Source organism: Schistocerca piceifrons, chromosome X (genome assembly GCF_021461385.2).
Source record: "Schistocerca piceifrons isolate TAMUIC-IGC-003096 chromosome X, iqSchPice1.1, whole genome shotgun sequence".
Lineage (NCBI taxonomy): Eukaryota > Metazoa > Arthropoda > Insecta > Orthoptera > Acrididae > Schistocerca > Schistocerca piceifrons.
In genome coordinates this window covers 465957060-465975423 of record NC_060149.1, presented here as the reverse complement: position 1 = coordinate 465975423, position 18364 = coordinate 465957060, and the positions used below count along the sequence as shown (strand labels likewise).

The 18364-nt window shown below is 43.0% G+C and overlaps 1 protein-coding gene across 2 annotated transcripts in view; it reads left to right on the top strand.

Annotated features, from left to right (window-relative positions):
- LOC124722886 (chloride channel protein 2) overlaps positions 1–18364 on the top strand; it is a 533838-nt gene that overhangs the window by 443408 nt on the left and 72066 nt on the right. For both annotated transcript variants that reach the window (XM_047248023.1, XM_047248022.1), the window contains exon 11: positions 10936–11098. In XM_047248023.1, coding sequence (XP_047103979.1) covers positions 10936–11098 — 163 coding nt within the window. The remainder of the gene's footprint in view (positions 1–10935; positions 11099–18364) is intronic.

Below are 18364 nucleotides of genomic sequence, written 5' to 3'. Positions count from 1 at the left end.
TATACACTCGCACACACACACATATCCATCCACACATATACAGACACAAGCAGACATATTTAAAGACAAAGAGTTTGAGCAGAGATGTCAGTCGAGGCAGAAGTGCAGAGGCAAAGATGTTGTTGAATGACAGGTGAGGTATGAGTGGCGGCAACTTGAAATTAGTGGAGACTGAGGCCTGGTGGATAACGGGAAGAGAGGATATATTGAAGAGCAAGTTCCCATCTCCGGAGTTCGGATTGGTTGGTGTTAGTGGGAAGTATCCAGATAACCCGGACGGTGTAACACTGTGCCAAGATGTGCTGGCCGTGCACCAAGGCATGTTTAGCCACAGGGTGATCCTCATTACCAACAAACACTGTCTGCCTGTGTCCATTCATGTGAATGGACAGTTTGTTGCTGGTCATTCCCACATAGAATGCGTCACAGTGTAGGCAGGTCAGTTGGTAGATCACGTGGGTGCTTTCACACGTGGCTCTGCCTTTGATCGTGTACACCTTCCGGGTTACAGGACTGGAGTGGGTGGTGGTGGGAGGGTGCATGGGACAGGTTTTACACCGGGGGCGGTTACAAGGGTAGGAGCCAGAGGGTAAGGAAGGTGGTTTGGGGATTTCATAGGGATGAACTAAGAGGTTACGAAGGTTAGGTGGACGACGGAAAGACACTCTTGGTGGAGTGGGGAGGATTTCATGAAGGATGGATCTCATTTCAGGGCAGGATTTGAGGAAGTCGTATCCCTGCTGGAGAGCCACATTCAGAATCTGATCCAGTCCCGGAAAGTGTCCTGTCACAAGTGGGGCACTTTTGTGGTTCTTCTGTGGGAGGTTCTGGGTTTGAGAGGATGAGGAAGTGGCTCTGGTTATTTGCTTCTGTAGCAGGTCGGGAGGGTAGTTGCGGGATGCGAGAGCTGTTGTCAGGTTGTTGGTGTAATGCTTCAGGGATTCCGAACTGGAGCAGATTCGTTTGCCACGAAGACCTAGGCTGTAGGGAAGGGACCGTTTGATGTGGAATGGGTGGCAGCTGTCGTAATGGAGGTACTGTTGCTTGTTGGTGGGTTTGATGTGGACGGACGTGTGAAGCTGGCCATTGGACAGGTGGAGGTCAACATCAAGGAAAGTGGCATGGGATTTGGAGTAGGACCAGGTGAATCTGATGGAACCAAAGCAGTTGAGGTTGGAGAGGAAATTCTGGAGTTCTTCTTCACTGTGAGTCCAGATCATGAAGATGTCATCAATAAATCTGTACCAAACTTTGGGTTGGCAGGCCTGGGTAACCAAGAAGGCTTCCTCTAAGCGACCCATGAATAGGTTGGTGTACGAAGGGGCGATCCTGGTACCCATGGCTGTTCCCTTTAATTGTTGGTATGTCTGGCCTTCAAAAGTGAAGAAGTTGTGGGTCAGGATGAAACTGGCTAAGGTAATAAGGAAAGAGGTTTTAGGTAGGGTGGCAGGTGATCGGCGTGAAAGGAAGTGCTCCATCGCAGCGAGGCTCTGGACGTGCGGGATATTTGTGTATAAGGAAGTGGCATCAATGGTTACAAGGATGGTTTCTGGGGGTAACGGATTGGGTAAGGATTCCAGGCGTTCGAGAAAGTGGTTGGTGTCTTTGATGAAGGATGGGAGACTGCACGTAATGGGTTGAAGGTGTTGATCTATGTAGGCAGAGATACGTTCTGTGGGGGCTTGGTAACCAGCTACAATGGGGCGGCTGGGATGATTGGGTTTGTGAATTTTAGGAAGAAGGTACAAGGTAGGGGTGCGGGGTGTCGGTGGGGTCAGGAGGTTGATGGAGTCAGGTGAAAGGTTTTGTAGGGGGTCTAAGGTTCTGACGATTCCTTGAAGCTCCGCCTGGACATCAGGAATGGGATTACCGTGGCAAACTTTGTATGTAGTGTTGTCTGAAAGCTGACGCAGCCCCTCAGCCACATACTCCCGACGATCAAGTACCACGGTCGTGGAACCCTTGTCCGCCGGAAGAATGACAATGGACCGGTCAGCCTTCAGATCACGGATAGCCTGGGCTTCAGCAGTGGTGATGTTGGGAGTAGTATTAAGGTTTTTTAAGAAGGATTGAGAGGCAAGTGTTTTAGCGGCAACACAACCACCTAACCTTCATGCACATCGCTGTCTACCAACCCAAGTTCACCACAGGATCAACTTAACCAACACTTTTTCACCTTTTTTCATACCAGATCTCCAGTTACTTTCTAGTTCACCCTTATCTCTCCCCATATATTTTTATCTTTCATTTTCATTTCAACCTCATGTTACACATTCCACCTTCTAATACCATGTCACCCTCACAACACCCCCACAACGACCCCATTAAGTTTTATTTACATTCCCTCCGCAAACATGCCTTCACCCTAGCCAGATTACGCTCGCATATTTTATTTTCTCAGGCTTGTCTGACATTTGGCATAACCCCCAAAGGCCTCACACTTAAAGTTCCCATCTCTGGCTGCAACCCTTCTTTCCATCAGTCCCTATACCAGTTCCAAACTGAACAATCCATTGCCCTCACCCACCTAATCCTTCACCTACACATCAACTCAGCAAATGAACACACCCGTCAACTCCTATCCTTAATAAAAGTCCTCAATCTTTCCTCCCACATCCACACCTCCTCCAGGGTGCACACCAACATGCGGTGTATGCGCCTGCAGAGAGACAGGAGGGGCCGAAGGGTCGAATCTCCATCGGGCCGGGGCACCCGACGGGCGGAGACGACATATGGTCCAGAGCGGGCAAGAGTTCCATGGCGGAGGACAACTGGTCACGGGAAGCGATCGGCGGCGCGTGACCCAGGGAGGCGCCCGGCGGTTGCAGTGGCGCGTCCACTGCGGGCGTCGCCGGCGGGAGAACAGGCGGCGGCGGCGCATCGCCATGGGGAAAAATGGAAGACAGTGTCGGTAACACCTGTGGCTGAGGCGAGCCAGTAGATGGGTCCCCAGGGCGCTGACCGGACGGCACCATCGCTGAAAGCAGACGGGGAGCGGCAGATCCCATGCAACGACAGAGGCGCAGCTGATTGAGATGCCAACGCACCTCACCAGAGGCCCCCAAAACCAGATACATAGCGCGGCTGAGGCAGCGAAGAATGCGCCCTTCGAGCCAACGCCGTGAACCTCGATAGTGGCGGTACTAGACAACGTCGCCTGGGGCAAAAGCAGTTGTCTGCCGCTGCACAGGAACCTGATGCGGCGGATGTAGCAAAGACATCAAGGTGCGATGAGGGCGACCGTGAAGCAACTCAGCCGGCGAGCGACCATCTCGGGGCTGAGACCGATACGAGGACAAAAAGAGCAATAACGCATCCTCCCAAGAATGCGACTCTTTCAACTTCAACATCTGTGACTTGAAAGTCCTGACCAATCGTACAGCGGCACCGTTTGACTGTGGCGAAAACGGCGTGGATGTCAGATGTTGAATACAATTGGCCTTGCAGAATGACTGAAATTCTGCGGACATGAATTGTGGGCTATTGCCGGAAACAATAGTCTGTGGAAGATCTTCAATGCAAAAGATAGCAGATACCGCTTGGATGGTGGCAGATCACATTGTGGAAGACATCCGGACAACAAAATGAAAATTACTGAATGAATCTACCACAACCAACCATCGAGCATTCCAGAATGGACCAGCAAAATCTATGTGTAAGCGTTGCCAAGGGGAAGTGGCATTTGGCCATGCAAAGAATTTCTGCGGTGGTGCTGCTTGTTGTTTGGCACACACCCTGCAAGAAGAGCACATATTCGTAATCGCGGCGTCGATTCTGAACCAAGTACAGTGCTGACAAGCAAGTTGTTTCGTTTGCACTATACCCCAATGTCCTTGGTGGAGAAGCTGTAAGACAGAGGACTGTAACGAACGTGGGACCACAACCCTGGACTGATCATTATCCGAACGCAACAGCAAAACACCACATCGTACAAAAAGTCTCTCCTGGTGAGCAAAAAATCGGTGAACCAATGGATCCCCGATCCATGACTTCGACAAGGGCCATTGCGCAGCAACAAAACGCAGAATGGTAGCAAGGACAGGGTCGGCAGCTGTGGCTGTAGCTACACGATGAAAATCAATCGGAAACGATTCGACCACGTCATTGGTTTCCGAATCAATGAACATGCAAGCAAGTTCGGAGGAATCGAATGCTCTATCCTCAGCAACAGGCAAATGGGACAACGCATCAGCATTTCCGTGCTGAGCAGTGGACCGATACAAGATATCGTAGTGGTACTGCGAGAGGAAAATAGACCAGCGAATGAATTTCTGCACTGTACATGGAGGTACAGGCTTGGTCGGTTGAAAAAGCGATGTCAAAGGTTTGTGGTCTGTGAGGATGGTAAAGTGATGACCATACAAGAAATCATGAAACTTTGTAACACCAAATACGAGAGCCAATGTTTCTTTCTTGATCTGTGAATAATTTCTTTGTGCAGACGAGAGCAATTTGGATGCAAAGGCAATAGGACGATCGTGCGATCCATCTTTGTGCGCAAGCACAGCACCGATCCCGAAATCCGATGCATCCACCATCAACAAAGGGGGCTTCTGGGGATCGAATCGCATAAGGCAAGTATTGGAAAGCAACGCTGATTTCAACTGGTGAAAGGCGTGTTTGCATTCCGTCGTCCAGACGAACGGAACACCTTTTCGGCATAAGCGATGAAGCGGAGCTGAAATGGAAGAGGCCTGTGGAACATAGCGATGATAATAGTTAATTTTTCCCAGCACACTCTGTAGCTGCTTCAAATTATGTGGCGAAGGCAAGTCTTGTATGGCACGGAGGTGCTCTGGACTGGGATGTATGCCTTGGGCATTGAGTACATGTCCCAGGTAGGGCAAGTCATGAGCAAAAAACACACATTTGTCCTTCCGCAAGCGAAGACCATTTTGTCGCAAGACCTGAAATAATGTTCTGAGATTGGCTAAATGTTCTTCTTCCGTCTTTCCGGAGATCACAATATCGTCCAGATAGTTTGCTGCAGTAGGGACCGACGCACAAACAGTTTCTAGATATTGCTGAAACAATGCAGGGGCAGATGCACACCTGAATGGCAGTCGTTTGAATCGATACAAACCAAGATGCGTGTTAACCACCAAAATGCGCTGGGATTCTTCGTCCACCGGTATTTCCAAGTACGCATCTGCTAGGTCCAACTTCGAAAAATATTTACCCGGGCACAGTTTGTCAAAAAGATCTGCCAGGCGGGGTAAAGGAAAAGTTGCAGTCACTAGTTGTGGATTCACTGTTGCCTTGAAGTCCACACAAAGTCTCAATTTTCCAGAAGGTTTTGGCAAAATTACTAAGGGTGATGCCCAGAGAGAAGCCTGCACACGTTCAATTACACCTTGTGATTCCAAATCATGTAATGTTTTTGCGACCTCATCACGCAATGCGTGGGGAACATTGCGCGCTCTGAAAAATTTTGGTTGCACATTTACTTTCAGTTCCAAATGTGCTTTATAGTTCTTAGCGCAACCGAGGCCTGGTGCAAAAATGTCTGCATATTCTTCACATAGAAGAGAAACACTGTTGGAAGGCACAGTCTGGTTCACTGATAGGACCTGATTTACTATAGACAAGTTAAACAACTGAAATAAATCGAAACCAAACAAGTTCACTGCAGAAGAAGAACGAAGGACGTAAAATGACATAAGTTTTGTTTGTCCCTTGTATGTTGCAACAAGGCTGCACTGTCCTAACACAGGGATCTTGTGACCTGAATAGGTAGTTAACTTAACAGTTGCGGCATGCAACGGAGGTGTGCCCAGCAGTTCGTAAGTGTCTTGATTGATCAGTGAAACTGCTGCCCCGGTATCGAGCTGGAATGGTATCACTTTGCCGTTAATGTCCAAGTTGACAAAAAGTTTATTGTCCTGCTGACAACAAGAGCAACTGTCTCGTGCAGCGTGAACTGACACTGGTACAAAATCACTTGCGACTTGATGGGAGTTCCTGCGATGTCAACGCACACTATTTGTGGGACGAACACAGTCACTGTTAGTGAGAGTGGCACTGGGCGGAGTGGCATGAACTATATGAATTTCCATGGACGAAGTGTCGCGAGCCTGAGTATCCTTGGTTCGATTCCGATTCCGGCGCGAAGAAAAGGGCCTGGAATGGTTTTGAGCTTCCGATCTGAGCTTTTTCTGGCAAACACTTTGAACATGTCCTTTTTTATTACAGAAAAAGCAAATAGCTTGGCGTGATGGGCACGCGAATGTCTAGTAGCACACTGCGGGCATGATTTTAGCACTGCATTTGCTTGCCGGTGCGGTACACGTGGCTGAGAGCCTGGCGGCAGCGGCGCGGCCGGGCGCGAGGACTGTTTACTGTTCCATGCAGCTCGCCCGGCGGGCCAGTTAACCTGACACACGGGTGGCGAAGTTTCAAATGATTCCTGAGCAAAGTCAAGTGTGTCCTGCCAATCCAATATGTCCGTCACTTGTTGAAGGGAGGGATTGACTAGTTTCAAAATCTGTTCCCATATACAAACATCAGAAACGTTCTGTGCAATTCTATCATGCACCATAGTATCTGAATAAGGGAGTCCACATTGACACTCAAAAGCACAATCCCTAGTAAGGCCTTGCAAGGTTGCAACCCACTCCCTATTAGTCTGACCTGCCGTACGTTTTGTACGAAAGAAGGTATACCGTTTGGCAACTACATTGACTGATTCTTTGAAATATGCATCTAATGCAGACAAAATTTCGTCGTAGGACAGAGTTGCTACGGCGCGTCTGGGAAATAATTTGACTATCACATGGCACGTGTGCACCCCTACGGAGGACAACAAAAAAGGCTGCCACTCGTTACCTTGAATTTTGTAGGTGGCGAGATGGAATCCAAATTGGTGTGACCACTCCGTCCAGCTTTCCAGTGCAGCATCAAAAGGACGAAAAGGTGGTGCAACTGCGTTTAGTGGCTGCATTAGCAGTGGAGCATCTGGGAAATAATTTGACTATCACACGGTATGTGTGCACCCCTACGGAGGACAACAAAAAAGGCTGCCGCTTGTTACCTTGAATTCTGTAGATGGCGAGATGGAATCCAAATTGGTGTGACCACTCCGTCCAGCTTTCCAGTGCAGCATCAAAAGGACGAAAAGGTGGTGCAACTGCGTTTTGTGGCTGCATTAGCAGTGGAGCGGCGGCTGCCACATCGTTTTTCTTTGCACATTGACCCTGGACGAGCTGTCCAAAGGCATACAGTAAGGCCTGCGTCTGCTGATTCTGTAAGCGATAAAATTCGGACAGTACATCTGGAGATGGTGGCGAAGCCATTACATAAGTAAATCAGGCCAGTATAGTTAAGAACGCAATGTGGCCTTGTCGCCAATGTTGTGGGTTGGCAGGAGAACCAACACCGTGTTATGAGAGGAAGCTGAAAGGCACGCGTTTTAGCTCACGCAGGCTGGCATGAGGTCTAGAACAGGTCAAGGAAATTAGAATTTAGAAAAAACGGACATAGCGGGTGGAATACTTAACTTTAATCCATTAATGATGAGTGTCGCTCTTGACTGTACATGATTCATAATATCAATAGTAACTGCTAATGGCGCCTTGCTAGGTCGTAGCAAATGACATAGCTGAAGGCTATGCTAACTGTCGTCTCGGCAAATAAGAGTGTATTTTGTCCGTGAACCATCGCTAGCAAAGTCGGTTGTACAACTGGGGCGAGTGCTAGGAAGTCTCTCTAGACCTGCTGTGTGGCGGTGCTCGGTCTGCAATCACTAATAGTGGTGACATGCGGGTCCGACGTATATTAACGGACCGCGGCCGATTTAAAGGCTACCACCTAGCAAGTGTGGTGTCTGGCGGTGACACCACATTAAGTTTGCAAAGGAAATTCATCAACTTAGAATTAGTAGACAGAATTTTTGCAAAGCAGTGCCATAATTTTACATGCTCAGTAGGGAATGGAGAGGCATTGATAGTAGCTGTTTCAGTCTTCTGCATCTGGCTGGAAAGGTGCAAGTTGTGGTAGTTGGTGTACCAGCTCTGCTGCTTGTACCAGAAGTTGTTGTATTAGCTTGACTAGTGTCTCCATCCACTATTCCAAACAGGCTGGTTGCTGTTGATTTTGATACACGTGTTGCTGATGCAGTGTTCATTGCTTCTGCCAAAGCTTAACAAATGCAGGATTCATGTTTTTCTTCACTGAATGCAGTATGGGTTCACATACTGTGCTCTGAACTGTGGCCAGAATCCTGTGCCACTTTTGTACACACTAGTAATGTGTGTACCAGCATGCACAGCCTTTATGAACTCTGAATTAAAGCAACCACTGGAGAAATTAAAAACTCACAAAATCTTGAATGTGCTAAGTTGGCATAATCTAGCAAGATAGACTGTGGAAGAATAAGACAAAAAAGTCTGTGTGTCCTTGCAAAAGTTGTTAGTAGTACAGGAATTATGAGTCTATAGATCAATGCAAAGTTGATGTCCCATAGAGAGCAGCCAGATTCTAGAAGCACATCATGCAGAGGGTGCAAGCAGTCTTCATTGAGCAAATGTCCTTCTCATGTTGCTCCTCACCATGTTTTGTGAAGGGTGTATATTCTCCAGATGGAAGGACCAAGAGAGCGGCCAGAAGTGCAATCTGTCATTAGTTTCCATGGCCTGCAACCAACTTGATTTCAAGTATTGGTACTGTCTGTAGTGGAATCATTGTTGCTATCCGGTGACATTCTGATTTTCTTTTGTTCATTAATTTATGATGCATTTGTTTCATGAGCTCTCTCTGAATCTTCCTCTCATAAATCACTTTACCTTTACTGCTCACATATTCTATGTTCTCATAGTTCCATCTAGTCCCTCTCCGGTATAACACTGCACAATTTTGATGTGCCAATCATTTCTATAATGTAGACCCATCTCTGTGGTATTGTCATAGTAGCTAACTTTGCTTTTAAATGCTCATTCCCTTTCCCCCAAAACAAATCAGAAACCATAGTGACCTCTGAATACATATTACCTACACTAAGGAAATCAACAATACAAAGTGATTCGGGTAATTTCAAACTATTTTGAAACACAGGTTTTTTATCAAGTTATATGCAATCCATTAAGGACAAAACATTACTCTCATCAAAATCAAATCATTTATTTAAATATTTCAGACAAACTTCATATATATGTCTGCATTCTTCCAGTTGTGTTTTTCACCTGGGATCAAGTCCTCCAATTTGTCTAGTAACTGTTGCACCTTATAACAAAAAAAAAAAAAAAAAAAAAAAAAATCATTTATCCTATGTTCTAACTCCATTTTTACTTTCTTCATTAAACAGTATACTTCACAAATTGTCAGTTCATTTTTTTCTGAGTTGCATACACCATTCAAAAAAAGTCAGTTAAATGCACGGAAAATTATAGATATACTACCACTAAAATAAGTTGTTTTCCTGAACCAGACACACCTATCAAATTGTTGTTAATGAAGCTGAAGCAATCATCTGCACTAGAAAAGTGTGACATAATAACAGGAAGATTTTTCAACAATCTTTCAATGGCAGCCTTTAGGTTTAACCACCTTGTAGGAACATGTCTCAACAAAACATCGTGTTCTGTATCAACAAACTGAAAGAAATCTTTCAACTGAGATACCCTCTTAGCTGACTCTGAGAAATAGTTGAAAGTCTTAATTACCAACATTTCAACATCTTCTGACATAGTGTCCATACCAGATTTTCACCAGTTGTGGACTATATGTGCCTATCAGTCTTATTTCACTCTACCACAATTTTCCTTTTTTAAGTGAATATAAACATAGATTGCATTTGTATTATCTCCAATAAAACTTGAAACCTGGGACAAATTAAACTCATGTTCTGCAATCCTTTTCAAGATCTGTTCAGAGACAGCAGATGCATATTCATCAGAGTCCTCATGGAAATCTAGAATTTTGTGGGACACACCTGCTTGGAACACATCAAAGAACATTACACAAATAAGATAAAACTTTTGATTACCTTTGTTGGAAGCATCAAGCCCCACACCAAAAAACTTGTTATGCTCCAACTTCTGAGTTAAATTATTGATGCTATTTGGTCCCAAAACACCAGTAATTAATGCCTCACATTTTGTTTTACCATACATGATTTTATTTGCATTTGTGAAATCCAAGAATAATTGAGAAGATATTTTTACATTGCAGTCAGTGCTGGCATAGCTAAGATGATGCTTAACTGTGTGAAACACAAATGTATCCTCAGATGCCATTATCTGGAAACAAAGGAAGAAGCACTAATACTAGCATCTTTTTATAATTGCCTAAACGGGTCTATTATTACCTTGAAAATCACAAATGTTAAAATTAGCATGCACCTACTATATACATTGTCTGCTTCAACAGAGTCACCTTGTAGAGACTTTTCATCAGTGCGGTTTTTACTAATGTTATGCGTGTGTGTTTGTGTTTGACACTGTTAAAATGATGCCTAACATCAGTTACACTGCCATGTGAAATTGAAAATTCCTCACCAGCTTTTCCAACACATAAGGTACACCTTGCTTTATATACATTTCCTGGAACTGGCCGTAATTCTGGAAATTATTTTTCCCAGAATGAATGGTAGACTTGAAGTCTTCTATTCCAATGTGTGATGGTTTGAATAACTAATTTTCTTTTCGTGTCCCATCCATTTTGAACACACTACTTCTACAAAGAAAAAAATTCTAAAACATAAAATATACAATGGCTTGTGATAAAGTGTTGAACCTGCTCCTGAAATGAAAGAAACAATATGTGTTGTTGCATGGAGTTGAAGTGTATAAAATTTCTTTTGACCGCCAGTGGACTAATACACTATCTGATCAATGTAAACATGGAAAAATGAATTTCTTGATGTGCACTGAAATAGAATATTTGATTCTGTGTTATTTATTTTTACTGAACACTCACATTTCCCTTTCTTTTTGCAAACAGTTCATATTCTCAATAATTGCCTCAACAATACCAGTGCCAGCTGGCAGCTTCATCCCAGTGTTCAAAATTGGTGCTGCTCTAGGCCGCATTGTTGGTGAACTAATGCATCTGTGGTTTCCATATGGAGTTCGTTATGGAGGATTAATCACACCTATCATACCAGGTTTGTTAATATTTGTTCCATTCATAAACCATATACTTTTCAGTCCTCTTTATAACATATTAACATTTGAATTATAATATAGGATTTAATTTAATTCTTGCTTGTCTAAAGTCATATTCATAGGCAGCTGACTATTCATGCTCTTTCATGAGAGAGTGGAAGTAGTCTATTGTATCTTATATTTGTAAATTTATGGGTCTATGAGGTAGGAAGGAAGATAATATGTATAAGAAAATGTTTTTAAGAGGTCCCTGCAAAGATTACTTCAAAATTCTACACCGAAACACTCAAAATGTAAGAGGTCATTGTTGTCTTTGAAGTAAGTATTAATGTGTTCATAAACCAGAGACAGTGTGAGTGTTTGCCACACAGAGAACTTTGGGCATATAATTAACTTTCAAAAGTAATTACTTTGTAGTCATTCCAGCATTAACATGTACGATATAGTATAGTTTGTGCAATGCCACTTATCGGAACAGAATGAAAAGCACAAATTACTATACAGCTAAAGGTACGTCTTCAGGATTAGTGTTTGATCCAAACGCTGAAGCACTCAACACAATACTCTGCTGTTGCATGAAATCTGCAGTGAAGCTGCTGTGCACTCTATATTAAGTGAAGTATCATTACAGTGTGAAGAATGTAAAATGATCCTTGAGAAATAATATCATAGGTCTGAATTACAAATATTAAGTAACTGCATCTCGAATTCAACAGATAGAAAATCTTAAAAGAATGAACTTGATCACCTTCCAATAAAAATTCCAAACTGTAATTTTGTCATGGTGTAGCTATCTGCACACAAAAGATTGAACACAGTCAAAAAATCCTCTATAATTATGAGTGATTTAACCCATAAACTGTTCTCAGAAAATGATTGCTAAAAGAGTAAATTATGACATTGTACCAGTTACATAGAACAACAGATTTCTAGTGCTGCAAGTGGTTAGTGATGAAAATATATCAGTCAATCTATGTGAGGAAGTTTCTGAGCACAAATGTAGACAGACAATGAGTAAAAACAGTAAAATAATATATGACTAGACAGTCATCATTGTGGACCAGCAGAACTCATGTCAGTTTTCAAAGCAAAAAGAAACCAATTTAATCAAATCTTGTCCTCCCTTTTCACTAATAAGTGACCTAGAACTATTTGCTGATCGTAGTAATGTACATATAAACAATTGTTTAGTCCTAACAAATGAGTTGAATGATATTTATAAAAATGAAACAGAAATAGCTCCAAGAAATTTGAAAGTGTGCTTCCGCCTTCGACTGAGGAAGGCATGCTCTGAGGACAATCGGCAAACTGCAACGGGAGCGTGAGTGAGCACTGTATATATAAGCCATCCAGAGGGAGCTGCTGTCAGTCACATGACGTCTGCAGTGCTATGATATCTGATATTGCCAACTTTTTCAATTGAAATTAATTGATTGTCACGCTGTTGCTGCAATGTTGACATCCATATCTTATCCAGCTTAATGTCTTGTTCTTTTATATTAAAATTATTGCAGTGTTTGGCAATCTCAATGACCTCTCTGTACATTCGCGCATAATAATGTGACATCTTAGCTTTGATGCTTGCCTCACTAAACTTTATTTCCTGAACACCTTCCTGAAACACATGTTCAGCTACAGCCGATTTATCAGTGTGTCCGAGGTGGCAGTTCCTTTTATGTTCATGCAGACGGGTATTGACGCTTCTTTTTGTTGTGCCTGTATAGACCTGTCCACAACTACATGGAATTTTATAGACACCTGGTGTAGCTAGAGGATGTCATTCATCTTTTACGGATCTTAAACATTCTTTTATTTTCGTGGTGGGTCTGATAACAGTTCCACAGCGTACTTGCTTAAGATTTTTCCAATGCGATCAGTGACCTTACTGATAAATGGTAAGAACACTTTCCCCTTGGGTTGGTGTCGATCCTTGTCCATCCTGGTTGTCAGTCTAGGGTGTAGTGCACGATCTATCTCTCTGTTGGAATACCCGTTCTTCTTGAAGGTCACTCTAAGGTATTCAATCTCATCATCCAAGTGAGCTAGTTCACATATTTTGAGTACCCTGTCTATTAATGTTTTAATCACCCCTCTTTTATGTCTTTGGTGGTGGTTAGAATCTTTCTGCAGATAACGATCAGTGTGTGTGTCTTTCCTGAAAGGCTTATGACCCAATCATCCGTCCTCTCTTTTGATTACAGTCACATCTAAGAAGTTCAGGTGACCATCAATTTCCTTTTCCATAGTGAATTGAATTCTTGGATTAATACTATTCAGATGTGACAGGAAGGCATCCATTTCCTCTTTCCCATGGGTCCATATAACAAACGTATCGTCTACATAACGATACTATCTGGCTGGTCTTTTTCTAGCTGTTTGCAGCACCCATTGTTGAAAGTTCTCCATGAACAAGTTAGCCACAGCTGGACTAAGAGGACTCCCCATAGCCACCCCACCAATCTGTTCATAAAAAACATTATTATATTGAAAATAAGTTGTTGTAAGGCAATGTCTGAATAATGCCAAAATATCACTAGGAACAATGTCCGCTAAGCGATCACATGTATAGCGGACATTGTTCCTAGTGATATTTTGGCATTATTCAGACATTGCCTTACAACAACTTATTTTCAATATAATAATGTTTTTTATGAACAGATTGACGGGAAGGCTATGAGGAGTCCTCTTAGTCCATCTGTGGCTAACTTGTTCATGGAGAACTTTCAACAATGGGTGCTGCAAACAGCAAAAAAAAGACCAGCCAGATGATATCTTTATGTAGATGATACATTTGTTATATGGACCCATGGCGAAGAGGAAATGGATGCCTTCCTGTCACATCTGAATAGTATTAATCCAAGAAAAGGAAACTAATGGTCACCTGAACTTCTTAGATGTGACTGTAATGAAATGAGAGGACAGATCATTGGGTCATAAGGTTTTCAGAAAAGACACACACACACTGACCGTTATCTGCAGAAAGATTCTAACCACCACCAAAGACATAAAAGAGGGGTGATTAAAACATTAATAGACAGGGTGCACAAAATATGTGAACCAGCTCACTTGGATGATGAGACTGAACACCTCAGAGCGACCTTCAAGAAGAATGGGTGTTCCAACAGAGAGATAGATCGTGCACTACACCCTAGACTGACAACCAGGATGGACGAGGATCAACACCAACCCAAGGGGAAAGTGTTCTTACCATTTATCAGTAAGGTCACTGATCGTATTGGAAAAATCTTAAGCAAGTACGATGTGGAAACTGTTATCAGACCCACCATGAAAATAAAAGAATGTTTAAGATCCGTAAAAGATGAACGACATCCTCTTGCTACACCAGGTGTCTATAAAATTCCATGCAGTTGTGGAAAGGTCTAGATAGGCACAACAAAAAGAAGCGTCAATACCTGTCTGCGTGAACATAAAAGGAACTGCCACCTCAGACACATTGATAAATCGGCTATAGCAGTACATGTGTTTCAGGAAGGTGATCATGAAATAAAGTTTAGTGAGACAACTGTCATAGCAAAGATGTCACATTATTATGTGTGAACGTACAGAGAGGCGATTGAGATTGCCAAACACTGCAATAATTTTAGTAGAAAAGATGAAGGCATTAAGCTGGATAAGGTATGGATGTCAACATTGCAGCAACAGCATGACAGTCAATTAATTTCAATTGAGAAAGATGGCAATATCAGAGATCATAGCACAGCTGACGTCATGTGATTGACAGAGGTGCCCTCTGGACAGTTTATAATATATACAGCGCTCACTCACGCTCCCGTTGCAGTTCGCCGATTGTCCTCGGAGCATGCCTTCCGCAGTTGAAGGCAAAACGTCAGGGGAGAGTGTTATGTAGGGACCACGGCATCTCAGCCCAGAAGTGTTAAGTGATGACAAATGTCATTGTCTGAAATATACTACAGTGGTATGATTTAAAAAATAATCATGTGTAAATATGGAAATCAAAGTTGCAAACAAACTTTACCGAGATATTTACAGCCCCTTCAGAAATTCCATATTATGGACATGGCTTGTATTTGAATATTATGAAATACTCAAAGAAAATGATCTATTGTCACATGACCAGTACATATTCAGAAAATATCAATCCTGTGAAACACAAATGGCTTTTTATTCACATGAAGTAATGTGTGCTATCAACAGGTGATCTCAAGTTGCTACCATACTGTTAGATTTCCAGAAGGAGTTTGACATTGTTCCTCACTTAAATTAGAGTCATCGCATTGAAAATGTTGCAACTAAAGACTGTGTTTTATTGACAGAACACCTTGAAGATGAAACAAAACAACTAAAAACCGTGCCTGTGATATGCTTGTCCACTCTGTTTTGGGGTATTGCTGGGCAGTGTGATATCCTTACCAGATGGGATTGACAGAGCACACTGAAAAAGTTTGAAGGAGAGCACCTTGTTCTGTTTTACCATGAAATAAGAGAGAAAATGTCTTGAGTATGATACATGAGTTGGGGTAGCAATCAGTTTTTCATTGCAGCAAGATTTATTCACAAAATTTCAATCACCAAGTTTCTCCTTCAAATGCAAATTATTATACTCCCACCTACATTGAGAGAAATGATCATCATAATAAAATAAGAGGAATCGGAGCTCACACAGAATCCTTTACATGTTCCTTTTTTCCATATGCTATTCAAGAGTGGAACAGTCAAGAAATAGCCTGAAGGTGGTTCTATGAACTCTCAACCAAGCACTTAAGTGTGAATTACAGGACAGTCATGTAGATGTAGATGTACTGGTCACAGATTTCATATTGGATGTGGCCATCCTGTGAACAGATGAGGCAAAAAACTGATATCCAAAACTATAGCCATCATTGTTTCAGAAAGAAAACCTTCTAAGAAGCTGACTACAAATTGGCAATCATTAGCCAATGCTGGGACAAAGGTTGAATCAAACAAATAGCTAAACACAACACTAGGAAAAATTGAAATAAAACAGCATTTGTAGCAAGAACAGTAGGTATAACAACACAAATAGCAGTATCACCATAAGAAGAAGCAGCTGTGCAAACAATAATAGTAACAGTGAAAATAATAGCCATACCAACAAAAACAGCAAAAGTAGCTACAACAATGGTAGCAACAGCAATAGCATATACAGAACCAACAATAGCAGCATCATCTGTATTGTCTACTGCAACAATAGACCCAATAATAGTACTGACAGCAGAACCAATAACAGTAGCAGATGCAATGTCAGTAAGATCACTAACAACAGTAGTAGCAGCAAAAGTAATAGTCAAACCAGCAACAATAATAGCAGCAGAAATAAAACCAACAACCATAGTATCATCAGTATCATCTGCAGCATCAGCAGCAGTAGCAGATGTATCATCAGCAATGCCATCAACGACAGTAGCAGTAGCAGAACTAGCGACAGCATAAGTAGCAACATCATTTTCAACACTGTGAACAGTAGTAGCATATCAGCATCAGATACTTTGCTGACTACTGGTACAGTGCTAGAACCTATCGGAAGAAGCACCAGGAACCACACACCTAAAGAATAAGAAATTTTGGCCTCCAGGGGAGGGAAAAAAGTGCTATCATGAATACAATAATAAGTCTGAATGAGTTTTATTTTAATGTTCAATATTCTATGTAAAAAACAAGAGGAATTAGAAGAGCTGCTAGCTAATGAAGTACCCAATATATTTATAGTTACTGTGCTCTGGTTAACTGAAAATAATTTAAAAATCACCACCTTTATTTGATATAGAAAGAGGCCTGTAGTAAAACACACAAATAAGTCCACATAGAGTGACCAAATCACTTCAGTGAGAAAGCAATCACAAGTTCCAAACAAAGTCTGTGTACATAGGTAGACCAAGCCCAAACAGGTGATAAGCATCCCAAGAGTGGAATCAAGTGAGCATACAAATGAAACATAATAGAATGAGAGAGAGAGCCCTCCACACTAGGATTATAATAGGTAAGTCGCTAGTCTGATTTGCATGGTGGTGTTGTCTGCGGGCTGCATGTGCCAAACTTGTTGTAATGCTACTGTTGCTATTTCATTGTTCTGCTGTCTAGTGGCTGGACCTGTGCCACCATACACCACTGCAGCCATCATAACCAAATGAACTAGTGCCCCACATCTTATTATGTTCACAGCCATCAACAGCAGATGTCGTAACATAGGGTTACCATAGTCCTCTCTCCTTGGTGGAGTGACTGTGAGATGTCCCTCTCCTGCCAGCATGTGGCACCCAGGAAAGTGACATCCATGTCTTCTGGGGCACTGTCAGTGGGCACCTGTGGAAAAGCCAAGTGTCTCCCATTGGCTGGCATGGAGAGTAGGGCTGGAAATGATCCTGGCAGTGATGGCTCCACCACATGGAGACACCTGCAGGCGAGACACCATCTGGGGGGCATGCTGATGCTAGAACAGGATCCATGGGGCCTCTGGTGTCTCTTGGGCAGGGGTAGGAACTGGATGGTAGGCACCTACTGACACCTGGTGCCACCTGTTGCTGATGAGGTTTGTTCAAACCCAGTCCCTGATGCTCACACAGAGGGCTAGAAAAGACATTGGAGAAGGGTGAAATAGACAAGTTGCACAAAGCATAGGAGATGGAAGCAGAAACAGGGAAAGGGGATCAATTAATGGTGTCCTCCATCTGTAGCATGGAGTCTGTTTGACCCCAATGACTTTGAATGACTGCTAGGATCCAACACTTGGGGCGATGAAAAGCATGAGCCCAGGCGGGGTCCCTAGCATGTATCACTGCAACAGAGGCATAAAGAAGGATGCAGGGCAATTAGCAGGAGGTTGAGAACCTGGCACAGCTAGCGTCTGTGCAGCACTTCTGCTGAGCTCTTCTCACCCAACACCGTGGATGCATCAGAACTGAGAAAACAAGTGACTGCATCTTCAGCCAAGGCATCCCCTATGTACTACTTCAACTTTGTCTTTAAAGTCCAGATAAGATGTTCTGCTTCCCCATTCATTTGATGGTGAACAAAGGTGCCCTGATATGGTGGATGCCATGTTGCCAACAAAAACCATGAAAAGTCTATGAGATAAACTGTGGGCCATTTCCCTCACCAAGGTGTGGGGTGAGACCTTTGATGGAGAAGATTTGGGTGAATGTCCACATCATTGATTTCACTGCTGTTGAGCAGCAGTTTACTATCTATGGAAATTGAGAGTAGGCACCTATGACCACCAACCAGTAAGTGTCAAGAAAGGATCTGGCAAAATCTAGGTGGACTCA